General features: G+C 34.6%; 2 protein-coding genes across 4 annotated transcripts; one reads left to right on the top strand and one right to left on the bottom strand.

Moving 5' to 3' along the window:
- The first annotated feature begins 3,005 nt into the window (after positions 1 to 3,005).
- LOC113865054 (homeobox-leucine zipper protein ATHB-15) lies at positions 3,006 to 18,846 on the top strand. 2 transcript variants are annotated; one of them, XM_027499403.1, is made up of 20 exons: positions 3,124 to 3,229; positions 3,346 to 3,568; positions 3,987 to 4,146; positions 4,401 to 4,501; positions 4,637 to 4,727; positions 4,885 to 4,980; positions 5,070 to 5,183; positions 5,287 to 5,370; positions 5,466 to 5,621; positions 5,710 to 5,784; positions 5,943 to 6,049; positions 6,137 to 6,329; positions 6,449 to 6,634; positions 6,824 to 6,904; positions 7,256 to 7,390; positions 7,490 to 7,818; positions 7,979 to 8,078; positions 8,399 to 8,548; positions 8,752 to 8,939; positions 18,835 to 18,846. In XM_027499403.1, exons 2-19 carry the CDS (start codon positions 3,351 to 3,353, stop codon positions 8,896 to 8,898), a joined length of 2,523 nt encoding a protein of 840 aa, XP_027355204.1. In that variant the 5' UTR covers positions 3,124 to 3,229; positions 3,346 to 3,350; the 3' UTR covers positions 8,899 to 8,939; positions 18,835 to 18,846. The 2 variants fall into 2 exon arrangements, with proteins under 2 accessions (XP_027355205.1, XP_027355204.1); XM_027499404.1 differs by lacking the exon at positions 18,835 to 18,846 and having other exon boundaries at positions 3,006 to 3,229; positions 3,349 to 3,568; positions 8,752 to 9,023.
- LOC113865052 (probably inactive leucine-rich repeat receptor-like protein kinase At2g25790) lies at positions 16,325 to 20,644 on the bottom strand. 2 transcript variants are annotated; one of them, XM_027499401.1, is made up of 3 exons: positions 20,500 to 20,644; positions 17,417 to 20,113; positions 16,325 to 16,977 (listed from the first exon to the last, which is right to left on the bottom strand). In XM_027499401.1, the coding sequence occupies exons 2-3, from the start codon at positions 20,025 to 20,027 to the stop codon at positions 16,631 to 16,633; spliced, it is 2,958 nt and encodes a 985-aa protein (XP_027355202.1). In that variant the 5' UTR covers positions 20,028 to 20,113; positions 20,500 to 20,644; the 3' UTR covers positions 16,325 to 16,630. The 2 variants fall into 2 exon arrangements, with proteins under 2 accessions (XP_027355202.1, XP_027355203.1); XM_027499402.1 differs by having other exon boundaries at positions 16,441 to 16,977; positions 17,447 to 20,113.
- Positions 20,645 to 21,339: the final 695 nt, after the last annotated feature.

Below are 21,339 nucleotides of genomic sequence, written 5' to 3'. Positions count from 1 at the left end.
AAATTTCGCGTTCAATAGATTATATAATCAATATTAACTCTTCAAGTAATTCAAATATTACCTTATATGTATTATAAAGTTTTAAACATGTAAATATGCAATATAATGTAACCCAAGTGATAAACGAAATTCAATTCATCAACAAAGCTAACAAAATAGTTAGATGATGGTATCTCCTAAACATATTAGTTTACTTCAATAATTTGTTTGACTAAAAAAATTAATTCCTATTTATCGACTACAAAATATCACTGCTACATTAAAAAATAATAAAAAATTCAATTCAATGATCAGTAGAAATCTCTTTATTGTTAGAGATTTGAACCTACAAGAATATTGTAGAAAATAATAACTTTACTACTATATAAAAGAAAAGATCTACCAATTGGGTCTTAGGTACCTTAATTATTGTTTTTTTCAAGCTACAAACAATTTTCAATTCAGTGCTAGATTTTGTTATAATTATTTTGAATCTTTTTATCTCACAACACGATCGAAACTAACCTGAGAGATTCTTATCAATAAAATTATTCCATAAGTATTTAACACACATATGTAAAATTACGTAGGTCATGTTAAAAATACACATAATTTGCATATTTCAAACAATTTTGGATATTTATACGTGTATTTTAACACTTAGATCGATTATTAAACTTAAAAAAAAAACATTAATTGATGATTTAAAAGTTCTATAATAGTTTAATTGTAATCCAAAAAATACATTTAGACTTACAAATAATTCAAAAAATTTAAAATTAAAACATCATCGTTTCAAACTTAATTTTCACAAATGATTTTTGACTAGTTTTAGACTGATTCAACTAATTCTTACCAATTTTGAACTCAATCAATTTTATTTATTTTTTATTGAAGAGATTGAGCGCCTTCTAATTTCTTTTTCAAAACAATGATATAATGTTAATTTCAATTCAATGGCTAAGGTTAAACAAGAATTTATCTTTCCACACCCAAACACTTCACACGAACAAAGGAAAAAATAGCTTTAGAAAAAAAAGAAAAAGAAAAGATACATGTATAAAGTATAAACCCGTGCTGGAGGGGGGACAAGTAGCTATTACTATTATTTTTTCGGCCGAAGAATGTACTTTTAGTTTCTTACCTTATTATAATTGTGTATTTTCTTGCACCACTAATGTCAACTTTGAAGCTAGTCTACGATTACGAAGCGTATAAGTCGGGATTCGCGTTTAACATAACTACCACGAATGTATTTTCAGTCAGAAACAAGAAATTTGAAATTGAAATACATGAAATAAAGCAACCAGTTTAGACTTCAGCGTAATAATTTTGACCAAAATGATCATAAAATCAGGATAGGAAAAATAAGCACTGATAGGAATTTTTGTATACTCCACTACCCCTTTTTTTTTCCATTAAGAAACCGTATTGAGTTCGCGTATAATAGTGAAAAAAAAGTTTTTCCAACGTAGAAAGATATACATATACTTTATGTGTATATATGACTTTGTCATGGTGATAAATAAGTGCGTGTTACATATTAATATATTATGCATATTTATGCCATGGTTTGATGTAGGAAGAAATTGTCAAAATATACAGTTACTGGGTAAACTGGGGATTCACAAGAAATTAAACCTAGCTCGTCCGCATGCAAAAAACCCTAATTATGCTGTCTCAGTGATGCCCATACATCAACAGCTCCTCTAACTCTCCATATATCATATTGAGGCGACACAGACATAATTATGGAGTCAAGAAAAATGATGAGCTTGTTTCTATATAACTATGAATTAATGAATATTTCTTGACACACCTTTCACGTCTCAACAAACCATTGTTCTCTCTCCTCTCATACATACATAAGCACGAAAATAGAGATTCCCATGTCGATTAGCTAAATTAATCAGGGCTATTTTGAATAATCAAAACGAGTCCTAATATATTAATAGCTTTATAGTGAGCTAGAAGCGGAACTCGTTTATATACATACATGCACGGTGAAAAAATCAAATGAATATGAACCAATGGTTCAACGCAATCAAACAATAATGCAGCAAAAATAGTTCAGATGGGAAAAAATTGCACAGCTTTTGGCATATTTTGAACTTGGACAGTTTTAATATATACATATTGAGATGCATGACTAACTTCAGTTTTTTTTTTCCCCCTGTTTTTCTTTTCATTAATAAGCATAATTAGAAGACAACAACAACAAAAAAAAGGGTCGTCTGTTAAGTTCACGTGATCTATGACGATCATTGCATCAGTTTAAGGTTTATATACTTGTGAGGATATTCCGGCATGTCAACTCATCAAGTACATTGTAATTTGATAGCAAACTCGTCACAGTATGATTTAGAAATAAGTTAAAAATCTTATAAATATAAATTTAATTGAAAAGTTAAAATTAATATTATTAAATTAAATGTAATTTTATTACCCATTAATTGTGAATACAAGCATCCTGAATTGCTAATAGTTTGTGGTAAGTTGTTATATTCACGCTTGTAAACTTATCACATTAAAAAACTTGTCCTTAAGAAAACCCACAGAAAAGCTAATTGTGGAGTGTGGACCATATAATATGGTATAAATTATAATGAAGGAATCGGGACATGGCACATTTTTGAGAGTGGCAGTGGCATACATGAAGATGAAACGGTATTGGGTTTTGTCTAACGTTCAATACTCTACAGTTTTACAGTGCACGCGTCGTGAGTGAGAGTGTGGGTCGCATTTGCATCTCACAAGTCCCAGCCTCTTGTGATGAGAGAGAGAGAGAGGGGTTTCTAACTGTTGGAAAATGGAAAGTGCCAAAATGAAGTAGTGCAAGAAAAGCAACAGCAAAAGCAACAGGCAAAACAGCTAAAGAAGAACAGAAAGCAGAGTGAGAATGATGTGAAAACAAAAAAATGTTCGCTTATTCTGTCTGATATTTGGGGTTATTCTCTTATAAGCAACCCCATCTCTGTCCCAATCCCAACATACCCCCCACTAGTCCTTTTCCATTCTTTATACAGACAAACAAATAAAGAAAAACTACGTTTTCCATTCACTTCACATCTCTCTCTCTCCTTCATCCTCTCTCCTCTGCCATATATCATCCAATATAACTCAACAACAACTGTCACAGAGACAAACTCTGAGTGCTTCCTCTTTTAATCTCTTCTCTTTCATGTTCAACTGATCTCATGCTTCTCTGCTTTTAACCTTCAACTGAAAGCACTACCATAGTCACTCATAGGTGGTGATTCATCTATTCCAATCAACCTCTATTTTAATTTTCACCCCTACCCTTTATCGAAGTTTTTATTTTTTCGTTTTTGTGATTGTAAAAATCATAACTTTGGTTTGATTTAAAAGGGATGATGGCGGTGAGTTCGGCCTGCAAAGATGGGAGCAAGGTGGCAATGGACAACGGCAAGTACGTGAGGTACACACCTGAACAAGTGGAAGCACTTGAAAGGCTCTACCATGAATGCCCCAAACCAAGTTCTCTTCGCCGCCAACAACTCATCAGAGAGTGCCCCATTCTCTCCAACATCGAGCCCAAGCAGATCAAGGTTTGGTTCCAGAACCGAAGGTAATTGTTAGTGCTTCTCTTCAACTCTTTTCATTCCTATAATCAGCTTCACTATACTTTAACATTCAAAAACATTTTTTTCTTTCCATGACTTATTTCATTTGATCAGAAAGGTTGCTTGAATTGTGTAAATCTGACTTTCTTGCTTTTTTTGGTATTTTCTCGCATCATTCTCTTTAACCACGGTTTTGTTCTCTATTTTTCTTTCACAAATAATTAAAAGATTGGTGTAAATTTTTCATTTTTCACAACCCACCTACCCCAAAAGAAAACCAAAGTTATTGTTTTTCTTGTTTCTCTCTTCTTTTCTCCCTTCATTAATCATTCCCAGTTGCTGTATTTTAAGGCCTTAGTTTTGCAATTATTCCAGCGGCTAAATATGGTGTCTTTTTTTGTTTTGGGTTGCTTGTTCTTGCAGGTGCAGAGAGAAGCAGCGGAAAGAAGCGTCACGGCTGCAAGCTGTGAACAGGAAGCTAACAGCAATGAATAAGTTACTGATGGAGGAAAACGACAGATTGCAGAAACAGGTGTCACAGCTGGTGTATGAGAACAGCTTTTTCCGCCAACAGACACAAAATGTAACACTACTATATATAAATAATAACTATTCTCCTTTAATCCTTTCTTTATGCCGTACTACTTATTTATTTTGCTTTAATTTGAATATACATGGATGAAGAGGCCTAACTCCTTAAAGCAAATTTCCTCAAATTAGAATAGAGGATATCTACTATCTAGGCATTTGAATGATTTTGTAACATGTTTGAATTTATATTAAAATAAGCATAGATTTACATTTATTGCATTAAAATTAATTGATTTATTTGAACAGGCGAGTCTTGCCACTACGGACACAAGCTGTGAGTCAGTGGTAACGAGTGGTCAGCGGCACTTGACACCCCAGCATCCACCAAGGGATGCAAGCCCTGCTGGGTTAGTGATCATGAACTGTGAAACTGAAAAGCCTGCTTCTTGTTGGATCCTATGTTTTTTCTCTGTCCTTGTGGATTGTACTCATGGAATATAATTGTTCTCGTGCTTTGTGTTGTCTTTGTCTATATTCTGCAGACTTTTGTCCATTGCAGAGGAGACTTTAGCAGAGTTTCTTTCAAAGGCCACTGGAACTGCTGTGGAGTGGGTCCAAATGCCTGGGATGAAGGTTACCACACTTTTCTTTTCAATGTTTTTTTATTTCATTTCTTCACTTTGTTAACTGTGTACTCAAGTACATGCACCTTAATTGATTGACCAAACCAACTTGTTATTAATTTAAACACGTTATCTCACGGTTTTTGTTTTGTTTTGAATGTTTGTAGCCTGGTCCGGATTCCATTGGAATCGTTGCTATTTCTCACGGTTGCCCTGGAGTGGCTGCACGTGCTTGCGGCCTTGTGGGTCTAGAACCTGCCAGGGTAAGTTCCTTCTTCTTTGTTGTTAACAGGTTTAGTCCCATGAAGTAAGTGAAAAACCATTGATTGAAAAATGAAAATGTTGTGTGCAGGTTGCCGAAATCCTCAAAGATAGGCACTCATGGTTTCGTGATTGCCGAACTGTGGATGTTCTAAATGTCATGTCCACAGGAAATGGAGGAACCATTGAGCTGCTTTACATGCAGGTATACTATAGTCTATATAGTGATATACTTTCTAAGTCTCATTGAATTAGTATATTTAGAAGCCTTGTTAATTGCATGTTTCAATGTATGGTATCTTGGTTAGTTGTATGCCCCTACAACTTTGGCACCTGGTCGTGACTTCTGGTTGCTGCGTTACACTTCACTCTTGGAGGATGGCAGTCTTGTGGTATGCCACTATATATGTTTCTTTATTCTTCTCATTATGTGGTGTAACTCAAAAGCTCATGTGGGGTGGTGCAATTGTGACTTTAACAATGTCAGGTCTGTGAAAGATCACTCAACAACACTCAGAATGGTCCTGCTATGCCCCCAGTTCAGCATTTTGTTAGAGCTGACATGCTGCCAAGTGGGTATCTGATTAGACCTTGTGAAGGAGGGGGATCCATTATTCATATTGTTGATCATATGGTTCTAGAGGTATCTTATATTATATACGTTTATAAAATGATACAAATGTCCCTCCTTTTTCATAACTTACAATTGACTTGCTGCTCTTTGAAATCAGCCCTGGAGTGTACCTGAAGTTTTGCGCCCACTATATGAGTCATCAATGCTGCTTGCTCAGAGGACAACTATGGCTGTAAGACCATTGTTTTTGCTCCTTAATTTTCAGTTTTTAAACCATAAATGTAATACGTTTTATAAGCCTTGTATTTTCACAGGCTAAGGACTGTAGTTCCTTATATAAAGAGATGAAATTTGGATTAGCTGTTTTGTAACCTTGTTATTGTCATTCAGGCTTTGCGTCATTTGAGGCAGATTTCTCAAGAGGTTTCTCAGCCAAGTGTCACAGGATGGGGAAGAAGGCCTGCTGCTCTACGTGCTCTTAGCCAGAGATTGAGCAAGTTTGTGCCAATATCCTTCAAAGTGTTCCAATCCTTGACATATTTTGACAAGTTACAAAATTCTAACTTGAATTTCCTTTTTTGCAGGGGCTTTAACGAAGCTGTCAATGGTTTTGCAGATGATGGGTGGTCCATGTTAGAGAGTGATGGCATTGATGATGTAACCCTTCTTGTGAATTCATCTCCTAGCAAGATGATGGGAGTAAATGTTGGCTATAACAATGGATTTCCTTCCATGAGCAGTTCTGTGCTATGTGCCAAAGCATCCATGTTGCTACAGGTATACATCTTAATACTCATTCATCAATGTGGATTAATGCTCATAGAGTCATAGACCAGCTTCAAATATTTGATTTTCCATGTATTCAGTTATCTCATTCTCTCTTTATGTCCTTTCAGAATGTTCCTCCAGCAATTCTTCTTAGATTCTTGAGGGAGCACCGATCAGAATGGGCAGATAGTAGTATTGATGCTTACTCAGCTGCTGCAATTAAAGCGGGTCCCTGTAGCTTGCCAGGGGCTAGAGCAGGAGGTTTTGGGGGTCAGGTTATTCTTCCACTTGCTCACACAATTGAGCATGAAGAGGCAAGTTATTTGCTCCTAAGCTTATAGTCTCTTGCATTAAACATTTCCATTTATAATTTAGCGTTGTTTCTTTCAAGATCAAATTAAACACACACTTTTTGCCTTCTGCTTGTGGATTAACATTGTAGGGGTTTTCTCTGAGTGTTTTGAACTTTTGCGTACTTGTTGACAATTTGATCTCTAAAACAGTTCATGGAGGTTATTAAGCTTGAAAACATGGGCTACTATAGGGACGACATGACTATACCCGGTGATGTTTTCCTCTTGCAAGTAAGTAATTTGTTTTACACTTCCATTATTTTCAACGTATCTATTTCCATTTCTTGACCATATTGCAATCATGGAAACAAAAACTTTATCCTTCTGTATTTCACTCTTTGTTAATTAATTTATTTTCACTTGGTTATTGAGACAAAAAACACGTCTGGAATGGGATTTGCGCTTAGTTATACAAGTATTTAGAGTAAGGAACTATTGATCGATGTTTGAAATAAGAACACGTGTTAACAAGTATTTTAATTGAATGAATATCTGTAACAATGATATCTGTATATAGTTCAGAAGGTTGCTGCTAACCTCAAGTTCATAGCTAACAGTCCTTCTGGTTGCAACTGTCCACAGCTTTGCAGTGGAGTGGATGAACATGCAGTTGGCACCAGTGCAGAACTTGTTTTTGCTCCAATAGATGCATCTTTCTCTGATGATGCACCCATTTTGCCTTCTGGTTTTCGCATCATCCCTCTTGATTCTGGCACGGCAAGTCTTCAGCTTGACCCACAATTTTTTGAAATTTGTTTTCTTACTTACCTTTCTTGTTTGAGCAAGGATTTTGACATCTCTCGTATATGAATGCAGGATGCTGCTAGTCCAAACCGTACACTTGATCTTGCTTCTGCACTTGAGGTCGGAACAACCGCAGCAAATAAAACAGCTGGTGAGAACTCAGGTCATTCAGGGAGCACAAAGTCTGTGATGACAATAGCATTCCAGTTTGCATTTGAAGTTCACCTTCAAGATAACATTGCTACTATGGCCCGTCAATATGTTCGTAGTATTATTGCATCTGTTCAGAGGGTTTCATTAGCACTTTCTCCTTCGCGTTTTGGTGCTCACAATGCTTTTCACTTACCACCTGGCACTCCTGAGGCACAGACACTCGCTAGATGGATCTGTAACAGCTATAGGTGTGTCACTTAATACCTTCACTATACGTAACTGCTATATTCATGATCTAATGACATCAATCATGTTGGAATAACATGTTATAGCAACATGATTTCATTCCAATTTCTAAGTGTGTAAGAGAAGTGTCCAATGTATTTTAAATGCTGACATTCTGTGCAGGTTCTATTTAGGGGTAGAGCTACTAAAGAGTGAAGGAAGTGAGTCCATTCTCAAATCCCTTTGGCATCACTCGGATGCTGTTTTGTGCTGCTCTTTAAAGGTAATTAATTTCTTTTATATCTTTATTCTGATCGGAATTCTGTTCTCTTGCTTGATGTTGCCTTATAAACTCTAAAATGTTCAATTATTACAATTGAAGTGAATAAATTTAGTATGTTGAAACATGCAATAATGACAAAAGCAAGGACTACCCACATGACATAAGAAATTTTTTTGCTTTGGTTATCATGATTTCCTTTCATAGTCATGAGTCAACTATATATCTTTATTTACTGTCCTATGTGTGATAAATTGATCCTTTCTTCTTCCTAAATGATAACATTTAAGAAAGTGCTCTAACTTCATATATTGTTTTGCCAGGCATTACCTGTTTTTACGTTTGCAAATCAAGCTGGACTTGACATGCTTGAGACAACCTTGGTTGCACTTCAAGACATCACCCTAGAAAAAATTTTCGATGACAACGGAAAGAAAACGCTGTGCTCTGAATTCCCCCAGATAATGCAGCAGGTATAAATTTTAATAAATTTTTGCAAGGCTAAAGAAAATTAATTTTCCATAGTTTTTGCCAAAACCAAGAGCTTATTCCTGGCTACTCCATTTATAATGTTTATCTTCCAAACAAATTGATTTAATTAATTATTTTTAATTTATTTTAACACTACAATAGGTTAAAATTGTGAAATAAACATGTAAGTATAATGTTGGTGCAGGGTTTCATGTGTATTCAAGGTGGGATCTGTTTATCAAGCATGGGAAGGCCAGTATCCTATGAGAGAGCAGTTGCATGGAAAGTATTAAACGAAGAAGAATCAGCTCATTGCATATGTTTTATGTTCATCAATTGGTCTTTTGTTTGATAGTTTAAACAGTGTAGGATGTAGGAAAGTAGAGTACAACAGTTCCGTATCTTTTTAACTTTGGAGAATCCCTAGAATGCTAATTTGCTATATGCTATATGCTATTATACTTTTCTATTACTCCTTCATGCTTCTTGGGTCTTTGATATTCCTGCATATCCCTTTTCATTATTTTATTCTTCCATTAATATCTTTTTATTTAATTTTAAAATATCACAACTTTTTCACACAACTTATTTATTTTTCATCGGAGCAAACTTTTTATCATGTGTTTAAAGGTTAATCAAAAGTGTAATGCTGCTTATCCATCATAATCCACTACGCCTACAGTGACTGTATGTATGCCTAGGTATTATTTATTTATTTTTGAGAGACGATATTTGAAGTGACATTAAATAATAATAAAAGTCATAATTTTATGCTTAGTTTAAAACAAAATTGAAAATAACTTTATCAACCAAAACAATTATGAATGATATTTATGTTTGGAAAACAGTACTGTCTATTTATTAAATATTTTAAGAAAATGTTTTGTTATTTATAATAATCACATTCGATTTAAATAGAATTATATTTGTGATCTAGCGCGTATATAAAATAAATATAAAAAACTTGACAATAGTCAAATTTATGATTTATTATTTTAATTATAATTATAATCCAACTATAACAGTTATATATATAAATATCTATAGCATATTTTATATTATATGAATTTAATTAAATACTTGTACGTTACATAGTATATTAAATGTTTAGTTAGGATAAAAATGGTGGACGCTTACTCATGGATTCGGAGGATTAAAAACATTGTTTCATGGTTGGAGGAGATGAACCTCCTTGTCCAATCCCAATTTTGCAATTAATACTTCAACTAAAGGTGGCTGGTCAAGTTTTTTAAAATTTTTGAGCCCATTTGACTAGCGAAGGTCAAATTTTCTTTGATATTGTTTTTTGTTTGGCAAACCATGCATGATCCTAAATTATATTTTTTTGCTACATAATTAATTTTAATTTATTAAAATTTGGCGTTTCATTTTTTGGAACAAATCTAATTGGGCCTGAGAGCCCCACAGAAGCCCAAAGAAAGCGGAGCAGTCGATGGAAGGAGATCCATCAACTTCCTTCTTGTTAGGCACCAAAGCTAACAAAAAAATATTGCATTGCTGAGCGTAGAACATGGTGTGGATTTGCTTCCTATCTCTTTGGATTGAATTAAATTAAAAATTTTGAAAACTAATTAATTGATTTCATGTTGAATTAAATTGGATTTGTAAACTTATTTTAATTAATTTAAGTCAAATAACTTCGATTAAATTTATATCAGGTTAGCTCATCATGGTATTTATATAATTATATTTTCATTTTTAATACATATTTAATAACTTTTTAACTATATTAAAACACAATTATATATTTTTGTAAATACGTTTTGTTTCAACTTCAATTAATTTGAATATGTACGGCCACCTTAATGAATGAATATTATTGTTTGGGTTGTTGGTTTCAAAAGTTTAAAAGATATTTATATTTTTAAATAAGTTATTAATTTTATTATTTATTAATATAAAATTAACGATCATAATTATTTTATGTATAAGAAGATATTATAAAGCACCTTATAAATTGCTATTAAAAAACTTCAAATATAAATATCTGTGACTATCTATGATGAATATTTGATGGAGATTTGTGTGATAATCATGATTCAGAAAAAAAAAAAAAATCTGGCCTTGAATATGGGTGTACCATTGTCATCAATTTCGTATTCAATGAAGGAATCTTTATCAATATATGTCGCGCACTTATTCAATTGCTATGGAGAAAACCATTCCCTTCAAATTTGCTCGAAATGGTTAGAATTGTGAAATGATGAAAATCTTTAAGATAACTCATACCCCTTTAAAAGGAAAAGAAAACTATTCCTGGGGTGGCAAACGTGCTGTGTCCCAATCAAAAATTCATATCCATATTCACATATATATGGACAAAGTAAAAGGCGAAGAATAGAAGACGAAAAGTGGTATTCTGGGTAATTAGAAGGGGACCTTTACTGGCCACATATAGTGTTTAATCCTTTTTGTTTTGGGGCAAACAAAATTTTTAATCTTTAAAGGTGCCTCCTAATTGGTGTGATGGTCATTTTCATATAAAAAAGGAGCCAATAAAGAAGGCAAGTTTTTTTCTAACCGTTGGTAATCAATTTTTTACTTCTAATTTCCATCCTTTTGAGGAGTAAAGAAAATCAATATGCTATAAGTATCTTATACACATGCATGAGTATTTTTCAATTCAAGTAGCTTAAAATTCCTAAAATATTGAATAGTTTTACTTCTTAATTTCACTTAATGTTTAATGTTTTAATTAATTAGGATGACACAAGATGATACATATAGCTTTGCTCGTTCAGAATTTGACCTGACACTTATCTTTTCCCACTACATTACAAGTTTACAACAACTCTTGATGGAATCGAAAGACAAGGGGGGGCTCACCTTCCTCGTTGTGTTACCCACTTGTGTCCATTAGCCCAGTAGAATGCATTCCACAGTTTTGAATCTCTCGGATTCCATTTCAAGCAAACCATGAGTGGTCATAGATGATTAAAAACTCAAGCACTTCGATGCATGTTTGAATTTGATATGGGTTCTAAATTTACATGCTTCTTCCTGCACAAAATTTTGACACGTACTTAAAAATGACACTTGGTTGGTAATTAATAGCCTCAGAATTGCCCTTCTGTGTATGATTCTTTTCCTAAAGATCTTAACACAAGGTGGGTTCTTATCAAGCAAGCACCATGAAAGATGAAGAATTGAGAATTGAGAATTGAGAGCGATATGTTTCACATTCATTGATTCCATTTCTTTCCTTCCACCAATTATTTTCCCCTTGAGTCTATTATTCTGGCCAAACTAATAAAAACTAGTCTCAATATTTCAATGCAAGTTTTGACCATCTCTATAAACCATGACTTTTTCACCACCTGTAATTAATAATAACGTCTACCAAGCAAAACTTTCTTATTTTGTGGTGATATAAGCAGAATTTAACTTATGTTATGTACAACATTGATTGAAGTATAACTTGTGTTGATGTACCTAAAACTAGAAGTAGTAAAGAAACTATAACTTGCTCTGAAATTAACATGTACAAACTAGAAGTAGTTTCTAGTAAGTGTTAAATATTGAGACAAAATTTTACTGTTCACATTAATCTTCCGAAACTCAAATATGACCCCTCTTTACAAGAGATATATATGGTCTAAATTTTAAAAAAATGTAAAAATTCTAAATTGCTTAATTGATATAAAAAAAGGGTACTTGTGGTTTTCCAAAGTTATCCCTCCACGTACAGTTAGGTTGGTTAGGCATATACATGTAAGAAACAATGCCTGGTTGGCCTGAAGAGCAGGTTAGGATAACACGGCATAACAAAAGGACACTAGTTTGTCTTTTACTTTACCAGAGTTACTGTCAATTGAAAGGGAAATCGACCCGAGAGTTTCTGAAAGTGTCTTTCTTTAGTTTTTGAAGTGGTAGGGGGGTTGATGTGATCTTTGACCAAGCACATTAACAAATGAGAGACAAATCCAAAGTCTTATGGAATAAAGTTTAAATTACAGACAAAAGTAAAGCATCTTTTAGATTCACTACTATAGGATGACTACATCACTACTTTCAATTGACTAGATTTAAACAAAGCAAGATTTGTGTAACCATTCGATTCGCTTCATCGGATTAAGCGAAAGCTACAATAATTGGCGTATCAATATGCATTTTCGGCTAAGCAAGAGTGCTGCTTACATACTCAAAGTCAATTTCCAAATCTTTCAATATTCATTTATCAACACATTCTTTTTCTAACTTATCATCCCTTTATAACATATAAAATATTTACACTTCTACTTAGCCTAATACACAACTGAGAATTTTGTGAAATTTTTCATGCATATATATTGCAGCATTTTTTGTTAGCACCTTTGTCTAATTCAATGTCCAGTTTTTGCTTCTTAAGTACATTCTACAGTACCTATGTATCCCTTTTTCCTGTTGCATACCATGCTTGGTTTCACGCTCAAAGAATGAAAAATAGCTTTCATACTAGAACTATGCTAATGCATGGGTGATGGGTCAATAGCACTAGGTAACCCTTTTTCTCCACTTTGAATTCCATAAATTGTGTCAAAGTGGGTAGGTGTGTGCAATATCCAATGGGTTGCACGTGGATCCAATATTATCATTTTAAGTACATTGAAGTCCGAAAACAAAAGCCAGCTGTCTTTTATGAAAGAAGCATACATGAAAATTGTTTTTGTTGTGACCTACAAAGTGAGAAAAGAAGAGAAAAATGTGAAGACATTAACAATTCAAACACTTCTACTAACAAAGATAACCAAAGAAGATGACTTTACAAAAAAAATCAAAGGAAAAAGGGGCTTTTTTGACTTGAAACAATGAAGCCAAAGAACCTTTTGCATGGTCTCCGAGGGCTATAATTGAAATCTTGGGGGGCTTTTGAGAAGAACAACCATCGCAGTAGATCATATCCATGCCAGCCAGACTTAGCTGGTTTGCTCCTCATAATGTCAGCTAGTTTATTTTTTTATGCTTAGACTCATCTTTACTGATGGAATCTTCTAACTGTGGAAACCCTCCAAGAGTTCTGATTGAAGAAAAGAAAAAAAGGATTCTTGCACAACCATCATTACTTGGAGGCCATAACATGAGAAAAAAAAATTGTTTATATGAAAAGGAGGAAAAAAGAAGGGAATTTTTATTAAAAAGAAAGGGAAATCTCAGCACTATCATCATAACATGGAAGGAAGGTGGGTCACAAGAAAGTTTGTGGTCTCTGGCCTGGCTGGGAAGATCCCCAATGTACTACTACTACTACTTTTATCTAGTAAGTGGAATGCATTTAGTGCTTAATCATGCACTAACCCAAGTCAAGATAAGGATTATTTTGAGTCCATATTATGTATTTAGCAACTTACCATATGACGAGAAAGAAAGAAATCTCAAGAAACGTATTTTTGGCTTAGGGTACGTAGTTACGCGATTAGATCACCAATTCTCATCTCATGTTCTCCTAATAAAAAAAAGTAACACATTATTGATTGTTATTAATTATTTTTGTTGACAAGTCACTTTATATATAATACAATAATACAGAGTACAGAGTAATTTGGATAGTCAAATACGGGATTTATATACTTCTACGTCCATGCTTATGACTAATGTTAAAAAATCTGTAAACATATATTTTAACATATTTTATAATCAATAAGGTTGAAGAAGAAGTGAATTCATACTCGACTCTCGTAGTGAGACTCAATTCTCATAAAATCAAAATCCATTTGTTTGATGATTTAAGTTTGTTACGTATGAAAGGAGACCAGACGCCCATCAACAGTGATTGTGAATGTACATTCATCATCATAGATTCAAATTTGCATCATGAACAGAAAAAAGAAAAGGAGTCTCTCAGAAGGAAGAAATCTAATCACTGTCTTTTATCAGTCCTATAATCATAGCCTCTCTAAAGGTATCATTTACAGTTTGCATTCAAACCAAAAAAGAAAATATGCGTCGCCTTATCATATTTAACATGAAAAGTTTCTGTTGAATGTCTGTCTGCGGGTTTGATTTTGTGATTGTATTATTATGACAATCGGAATGTTGAACGCGATTGGCATGATTAGGTTGAGACAATACCAAGTTTAACAAATATATTTTAGAATAACCCATTAATTTTTAAATGTTTATTGTTAAGATGTTCTGGTTAGTTAAAAATATGACTCCTTATAAAAGCTTTGTGCAATCTTCTATATCCTGAGGTAAATTTTGGGATGAAGTTTAGTCCAAATGTCCAGGGCATCAGGGACTTGGAAGTTTTGGACAATTCTCCTTTCTTTTGAAATTGAATTAGGTTTAACGAATACTGAAGCATTTGAAACCTTTATCACTTCCTCCGATTGATTATACCTAACATCAAGGTTGAATTGATGGAAATTAAGATGAAAAATAGAAAGCAGAAAAGGAGTATATTTAGTATGTTACCGATGTATTGTGTATTTTATCATTTAATATGTAAACAAAACGCTCTTCGTTTTTATTAGCAATAAAAAAAAAGTGCTTTGTTTTTGAGATATGGAATGAGTTGAAAAAAGCATATAAGTGGATCGAAGTGTTCCTTGACATTGCTTCTTCCGCTGTCAAATAGTTTCTGCATGCAGCTTTGAGTTGTGTGATGTACACATACTTTCTTTACTTTTATTTATGGATCATATATATCATAACCTTAAAAATCATAAAGCAAGAGGCTTGTAAAAGAAGTATAATTTTCAAAACAAGTGAAGTTCAAGTATGTTACTCTAATTTTAAGAAAAGCTAGTGTAATTATCCCTAAATAAAATGTGGTCCCCCATAAAAATATATGCTGTTGTTATGCTTCCACTCTGATATAAAAGATCAGGGAACATTCATTTTCCCACTTCCACGATCATGGTACTGCAAACTCTTTGCTCTCATTCCATATGGATTGGCAAAGTATATGTGATTTGGTTACTTTGTAAATTAAGACCAGAGGTACATTACCGATAGATTATCAAAAGTAAAGAATATTTTTCTTATATAAAATAATTATAATAACTACTCTAGTTGCCAAAGTTTGGTGATACTTTGGCATTCAATAAAAGGGTGTTATTTGGATGTAAAAAAAGAGAAATAAAGAAAAAAGAAAAAAATATGATGAGTAATATAATAAAAAAAAAGAGAAGTAAAATTGGATAAAAGTTATATGTAAAAAAAGGGTATAAAAATATTATTATTCTAACTTCCAAAAAATAAAAATCCAGAGCCGAATGATATTTGTGGTAAAAGAAAGGGGGCGTGAATGGATTCTATATATATATATATACAATTTCTAGAAATGTACCAAATGAAAATAAAATAAAATAGGAGTACGTGAAAATAATACATTTTAACTATACAATTATATGTCTAAATAGTTAAAATTAAAGGTTATTTAATATCATATAACTATTTTAAAAAGTTGTAAATTTTGTAAAGATATATTTTTTAATCTTAATGATAAAATTAAATTATTAATATATTTTTCCTTTCATGTATTAATATTTATCCTTCTCATTACTTCTTATAAAAACAATTCCCTATTTTGATACATGACTTACAGCTCCCACTAGTTGGTATGCAAACCAGGTAATTAACAGCTAATAGCGTTAGAGAAGTGCACATATCCGAACAAAAGTGGAAAAAAAAATAGGCCACTAAAAATGAGATTTCTAGCTGTTGGGGAAAAGGCAGAGGCAATAGCTCTCGCAAAAGAACATGAGCATATGCAACTGGCTTAAAAAAAATGTTGATCTCACGAGAAATTCTAATTACATAGATTGCATTGATTTCATATAATTAATTTATTAATCACATTCAATTTATTTACATTTACTTTTACACTCATCAGCAGTATGTCAAGCATGCCCATATAAAATATCCAGCAAACATTTCCCTAGCAATCCCTTCATCAACAACTTACTTATGCTAAACTAAAAACTTTAAACAAATTAAGGATAAAAAAGAAAACAAAAGTGAAAACTCAAAAGAGAAAAAAAAAAAAAACAATAGAAAACAAAAACTATAACAAAGGTCAGAGAATGCTCATGAGATATATGGAAAATCATAGCTGAGGTTTTGTATTGAGCACTGAAAACTCAGCAAAAAGTGGCTGTGTTGCTGTGAACAGACTCTAGGGCTTTGAGTACGTCTCTTGCGCATGGCCTTGCTGTGGGATCAGTGGTGGTACAACGCAAGGCCAGATTCAGTGTCTCAACGACGTCGTTCTGATAGGTCAATGCATCTCCACCCTTCATCACAGGATCTATCCACGTGTCAAGATGACAGTCTGAGTAGCAGTAGCGGGCCCACTCCACAATGGTCTTGTGCATGCCATTACCTGCTTCTATGTCCATGGACCTTCTTCCCGTCAATAATTCAATCAGCATAACTCCCAAGCCATATATTTCACTCTTCTCTGTCATGTCCTTTCTCTTTCTTGCCTCTGAAATTGTCGAATTATCATAGAAAATTAAGTTTTGGGATGACATACCATAGACTTATCATAAGACATTTATTAGATTGTTACGAAGGCAGTGAAATTTTGTTCATGTGCATGAACTTGTGATTGAACTCTATGATGCACCCTATGAAAAGGTGACGATCAAAATTTAAAAGTCATGACAAAAGCAATTAATTTACCAAACCAACAGTCACAAAATATAAAGTTAATATATATGAATGATTTTATATTATACCGTTATCATGCAAAACCATAATTTGTTTTTCATTTGAGTATAGTTCTTAATGTCTAGCAACTTCATCGTTGTCACTCTTGTATTGCTCATCACTTTCATGTAATATAAAAGCTAGCTACTACTTACTAAGCCACACAATCAAAAGAAAAGCCAAAAAACAAAGGGACAAAATAGTAATTTAAGTACCTTGGGCAACGTAGGGCGAAGAAACGAAACCTTTGACATCCAAAAATGGCATTCCGAGAGGGCTGAGTTTGACGCGAGGAACGCCATTGTTGTCCACCCAAACCGATTCTGGTGACACCTCTCCAATCAAAACCATGGATGAAGCATGACAATGCAAGAACTTAAGTGCTTTTGCAACGCCCACAGCAATTTTCATTCTCCTTTGCCAACTCAAACCGTTCACAACTTCGCTTAATTTCTTCCCCTCCACGTTTTCATACAATAAGTACCCTCTCTTCCCAGACCTACACATTCCAATAAGCTTAACAATATTAGGGTGCCCAAGTTTCCCAACCTTCACCATCTCCTCCCAAAAACTCAACGGAAGCGAATTCAAGTCACTGATTTCCTCCACCACGAATTGCATGTCACCATCATTCCCCATGCACTTCCCTTCGTAGGAAACCCAGTTCTTTCCTTTCGAAACCACTTTCCCTTCTTTCACCGACGATAAAACATCCTCCATTTTCATCACCCTCGAAGCTTTTGAGTCAAAAGACTGCAATTCCCACGTGCCATCTTCATTCTCCACTCTTCGCACCTCCGAAAAACTCTTCCTTCTACGAACGAAAAACACCAGAAAAGAAGCTGCCGCGAACGCAACCAAAGCTGAGAGAAAACACAGCATGATGAAAAGCCAAGTTGGGTTTTGGTTACCGGTTTTGCACGGTGGCAAGCGACTAGATGTGTCACCGTCACGGTCACAAAGGTCGTTGCCGGTTACCGCACTTGCATTGATGGCAAGGAAAGCACCGGTTGAAGGTAAACTTCCATGAAAGTTGTTGTATGATATATTCACCTGAACGAGAGATTCCACGCTTCCCAAGTTCTGTGGAATCTCGCCGGATAATTGGTTTTCCGACAAGTCGAGGAGGCCAAGAACCGGCATGTCGGAGAGTTTGACCGGAATTTGACCACTGAGATGATTGTGACTGAGGTCTAATGCCACAAGCTTCTTGCACGAACAGAGTTCTTCTGGGATGTTCCCAAAGAGTTCGTTGTTGCTTAGCTTCAATTGCACGAGTTCTGATAAGTTTCTGAAACCAGAAGGAATGGAACCTGAAAATTGGTTATTGGATAAGTCCAAACCTTCGAGTTTGTCACTCCCGAAAGAGTTAGGAATTTCTCCTGAGAAGTTGTTGTTAGCTAAACTTAGCATTTGAAGCGATGGCATGTCCCATTTTCTGTCATTGATCCTTCCAGAAAGTTCGTTGCCAGAGATATCCAAGAAGTATATCTGAGGCAGTTTGGTCAATTCAGATGGTAATTTTCCATAGAGCTTGTTGTTTTGGAGGCGCACTCTGCGTAGGCTTTGGCAAAAGGTTAAGCTATGTGGGATTTGTCCTTGGAGAAAGTTTGAGAAGAGGATGAGTTTGTAGAGATTGGAAGAGTTACATAAGTTTTCTGGGATCTTCCCTGCGAGGTTGTTGCTGGAAAGGTCCAAAACAGTGAGGTTGCTATGCTTTCCTAGATCTTCTGGAATCCCACCCGTTAATTGGTTTGACCAAAGCTGAAGAACCTGAAGGTGAGGCAAAGATCCAATTGCCTTCGGAATCTCCCCTGTGAAGTTGTTTGAGAAAAGGTGAAGAATCTCTAGTCTTTGGAGCTGCGCTATAAGCTCAGAAATCTCGCCAAAAAGAGAATTATCACTTAGATCAAGTGAAATGAGCTTTTTCAGTTCATAAATGGATGAAGGAATTGGACCAGTTAGCTTGTTTTGATAGAGAAAGAGATATTGAAGCTGGGTGAGGTGTCCAAGAGATTGAGGAATTGGTCCAGTGAGATTGTTGTAAACAAGATCAAGGTGATTCAAAGAAAATAAGTTTCCAATGCTACTTGGTATCTCACCTGAAAGGTTGTTGTAGCCCAAGTAAATCCACTTCAAGTTCTTCATTAGGCCAATATCTTTTGGAATTTCACCCACTAACTGGTTTGAAGCCAACGTAAGATACTGTAAAGTGGTGATGTTGGTGATGGAATTTGGAATCTTTCCAACCAAAACGTTTCCTCCAAGATCAAGATACCTTAGGCTGAAAAGCAATGCAATTTGGTCGGGTATGTTGCCAGAGAACATGTTGTTGGAGAGATCCAGAGTTTCGAGGTTGGAAAATGACACGGAAAACAAGGTTCGAGGCAAAGAACCCGTGAGGTTGTTGTTGCTGAGGTTAAGGTAACGAAGTGGAAACAGAGAAGAAAGAGAATAATTGAGGGTGATTTCCCCAACAAGCTGATTGTTGGAAAGATCGAGGCTTGAAACGTGTGGGAGTTGAAAAATGGAGGAAGGAACCTCGCCAGTGATGTTTTTTCCTGATATCACAACAGTGTTAACGTGGGAAGTGTTGTTGTCGCAGGTTATGCCGGGCCACTTGCAAAGAGTGGTGGCTGTGGCAGTGGCAGAGGAAGTGACCCAGTTGGAGAGAAAGTGAAGTGGGTCGTGGATGGAAGCTTTGAAGGATAACAGAAGCTGAAGCTCTTCTTCACCATGGGATGAGTGGAAATTGAGCATGAACATGAAGAGGCATATAAATGTCAGTGACTTTGTCTTTGAAGAATTTGAAGCGCCTTTGGCCATGTCTTGCTTCCTGATTGTTGAGTTTTAATTTCTTCACACAAAATCAGTTTTCTATCTGCCTTGGATTGAACTCCTCGGATCCCAAGCTGTAAAAAGTGCGTAAAATGATTAACGTAGCTTTTTAATAATGTTTGTCATCAGTGACCAAAGTTCAATAGTATGCCAATTAAAAAAAAATCATGGACAGAAAGAATATATATATATATATATATACAAAGTACTATGAATTCTTTTTTATGCCAACGTTTTAAAAAAACAAAGGAATAAATATAATTATATATCTATTTGTAATAAAAATGAAAATCGTATAACTTTTGCAGGTGGCTGTGAATGAGTGATGAATTTGACTTCTAGGTAGCATTGATTTCATATGAATCAGCTCGTGTTAAGGAACATGCATGCGCCAGAATGTGAACTTAGAAGAGAATTGGCAAAAGTAGCATAGATGATGAAAAGGTATATTATCACGTACCTAACTATCATAATTGGAGGAGTACTTAGTTTTTTATATTGTGGATATGCTCTGGGTCAAAATGAATTGAGTAAAGAGAAGAACTTGAATTGAAAGGAAAGGAAGAGATAGGAGTAAGAAGGGGTGAATTCTTGGAAATACTATTTGAAGGGGATGGGTTGGACGAGAGAGAGAGGGATTTGTGCGTGCTTAAATAGATGGGATGCTTGAAGGCATGATGTTGGGCTCAGGGTTGGAAGATAATTACGAAAATGCACCTTGACTTCTTTGAGATTGATGTTTGAACACAAACGGTTGAAAGGGTAACAGGGACAGATGTTGGAAAAGGGCTCTGATTTTGTCGGATTGTTACCAAAATGCTCTTTTTTGACTGACTCACTGGCAGAGAGCACTTGGGAAAGTGACAAAGAATTTCTGTAACCGTTGAAAACAAACTCTAGCTATTATTATATTACAAACAAAAATTGGTGGAAAGATGCAAAACACACAATGGAATTCATAAAATGTAATTTGGTGAATGATCATATACCATATCAGCTTCATGTCCTATTAATTAGTTGTTATAATTTCGGTATATGAGATTCATATGCTTAATTATATGTGGACTGACGTGTATATATGCTTTTTCATTTTGTTTTGATGCATTAATTAATTGGTTAATTAGAGTATAGTCATAATTCGAATTATATATATATATATATATATAATGTGGAGGTTGCCGCGGAGGGGTTGGTTAGCTTTTGGTAATCTTAGTAGCTTTGCGCTTGTTTAATGTTGTCAGAACCTTATATGTGTGGTTTTTATTTGATGTTTCATTCTAATATTGTGTCTTCTGGACAG

Source organism: Abrus precatorius, unplaced genomic scaffold, assembly GCF_003935025.1.
Source record: "Abrus precatorius isolate BTA unplaced genomic scaffold, Abrus_2018 Scaffold4, whole genome shotgun sequence".
NCBI classification, from domain to species: Eukaryota; Viridiplantae; Streptophyta; class Magnoliopsida; order Fabales; family Fabaceae; genus Abrus; species Abrus precatorius.
The sequence above is the reverse complement of the archived record's forward strand: the minus strand, read 5'-3'. Positions and strand labels throughout refer to the sequence as shown.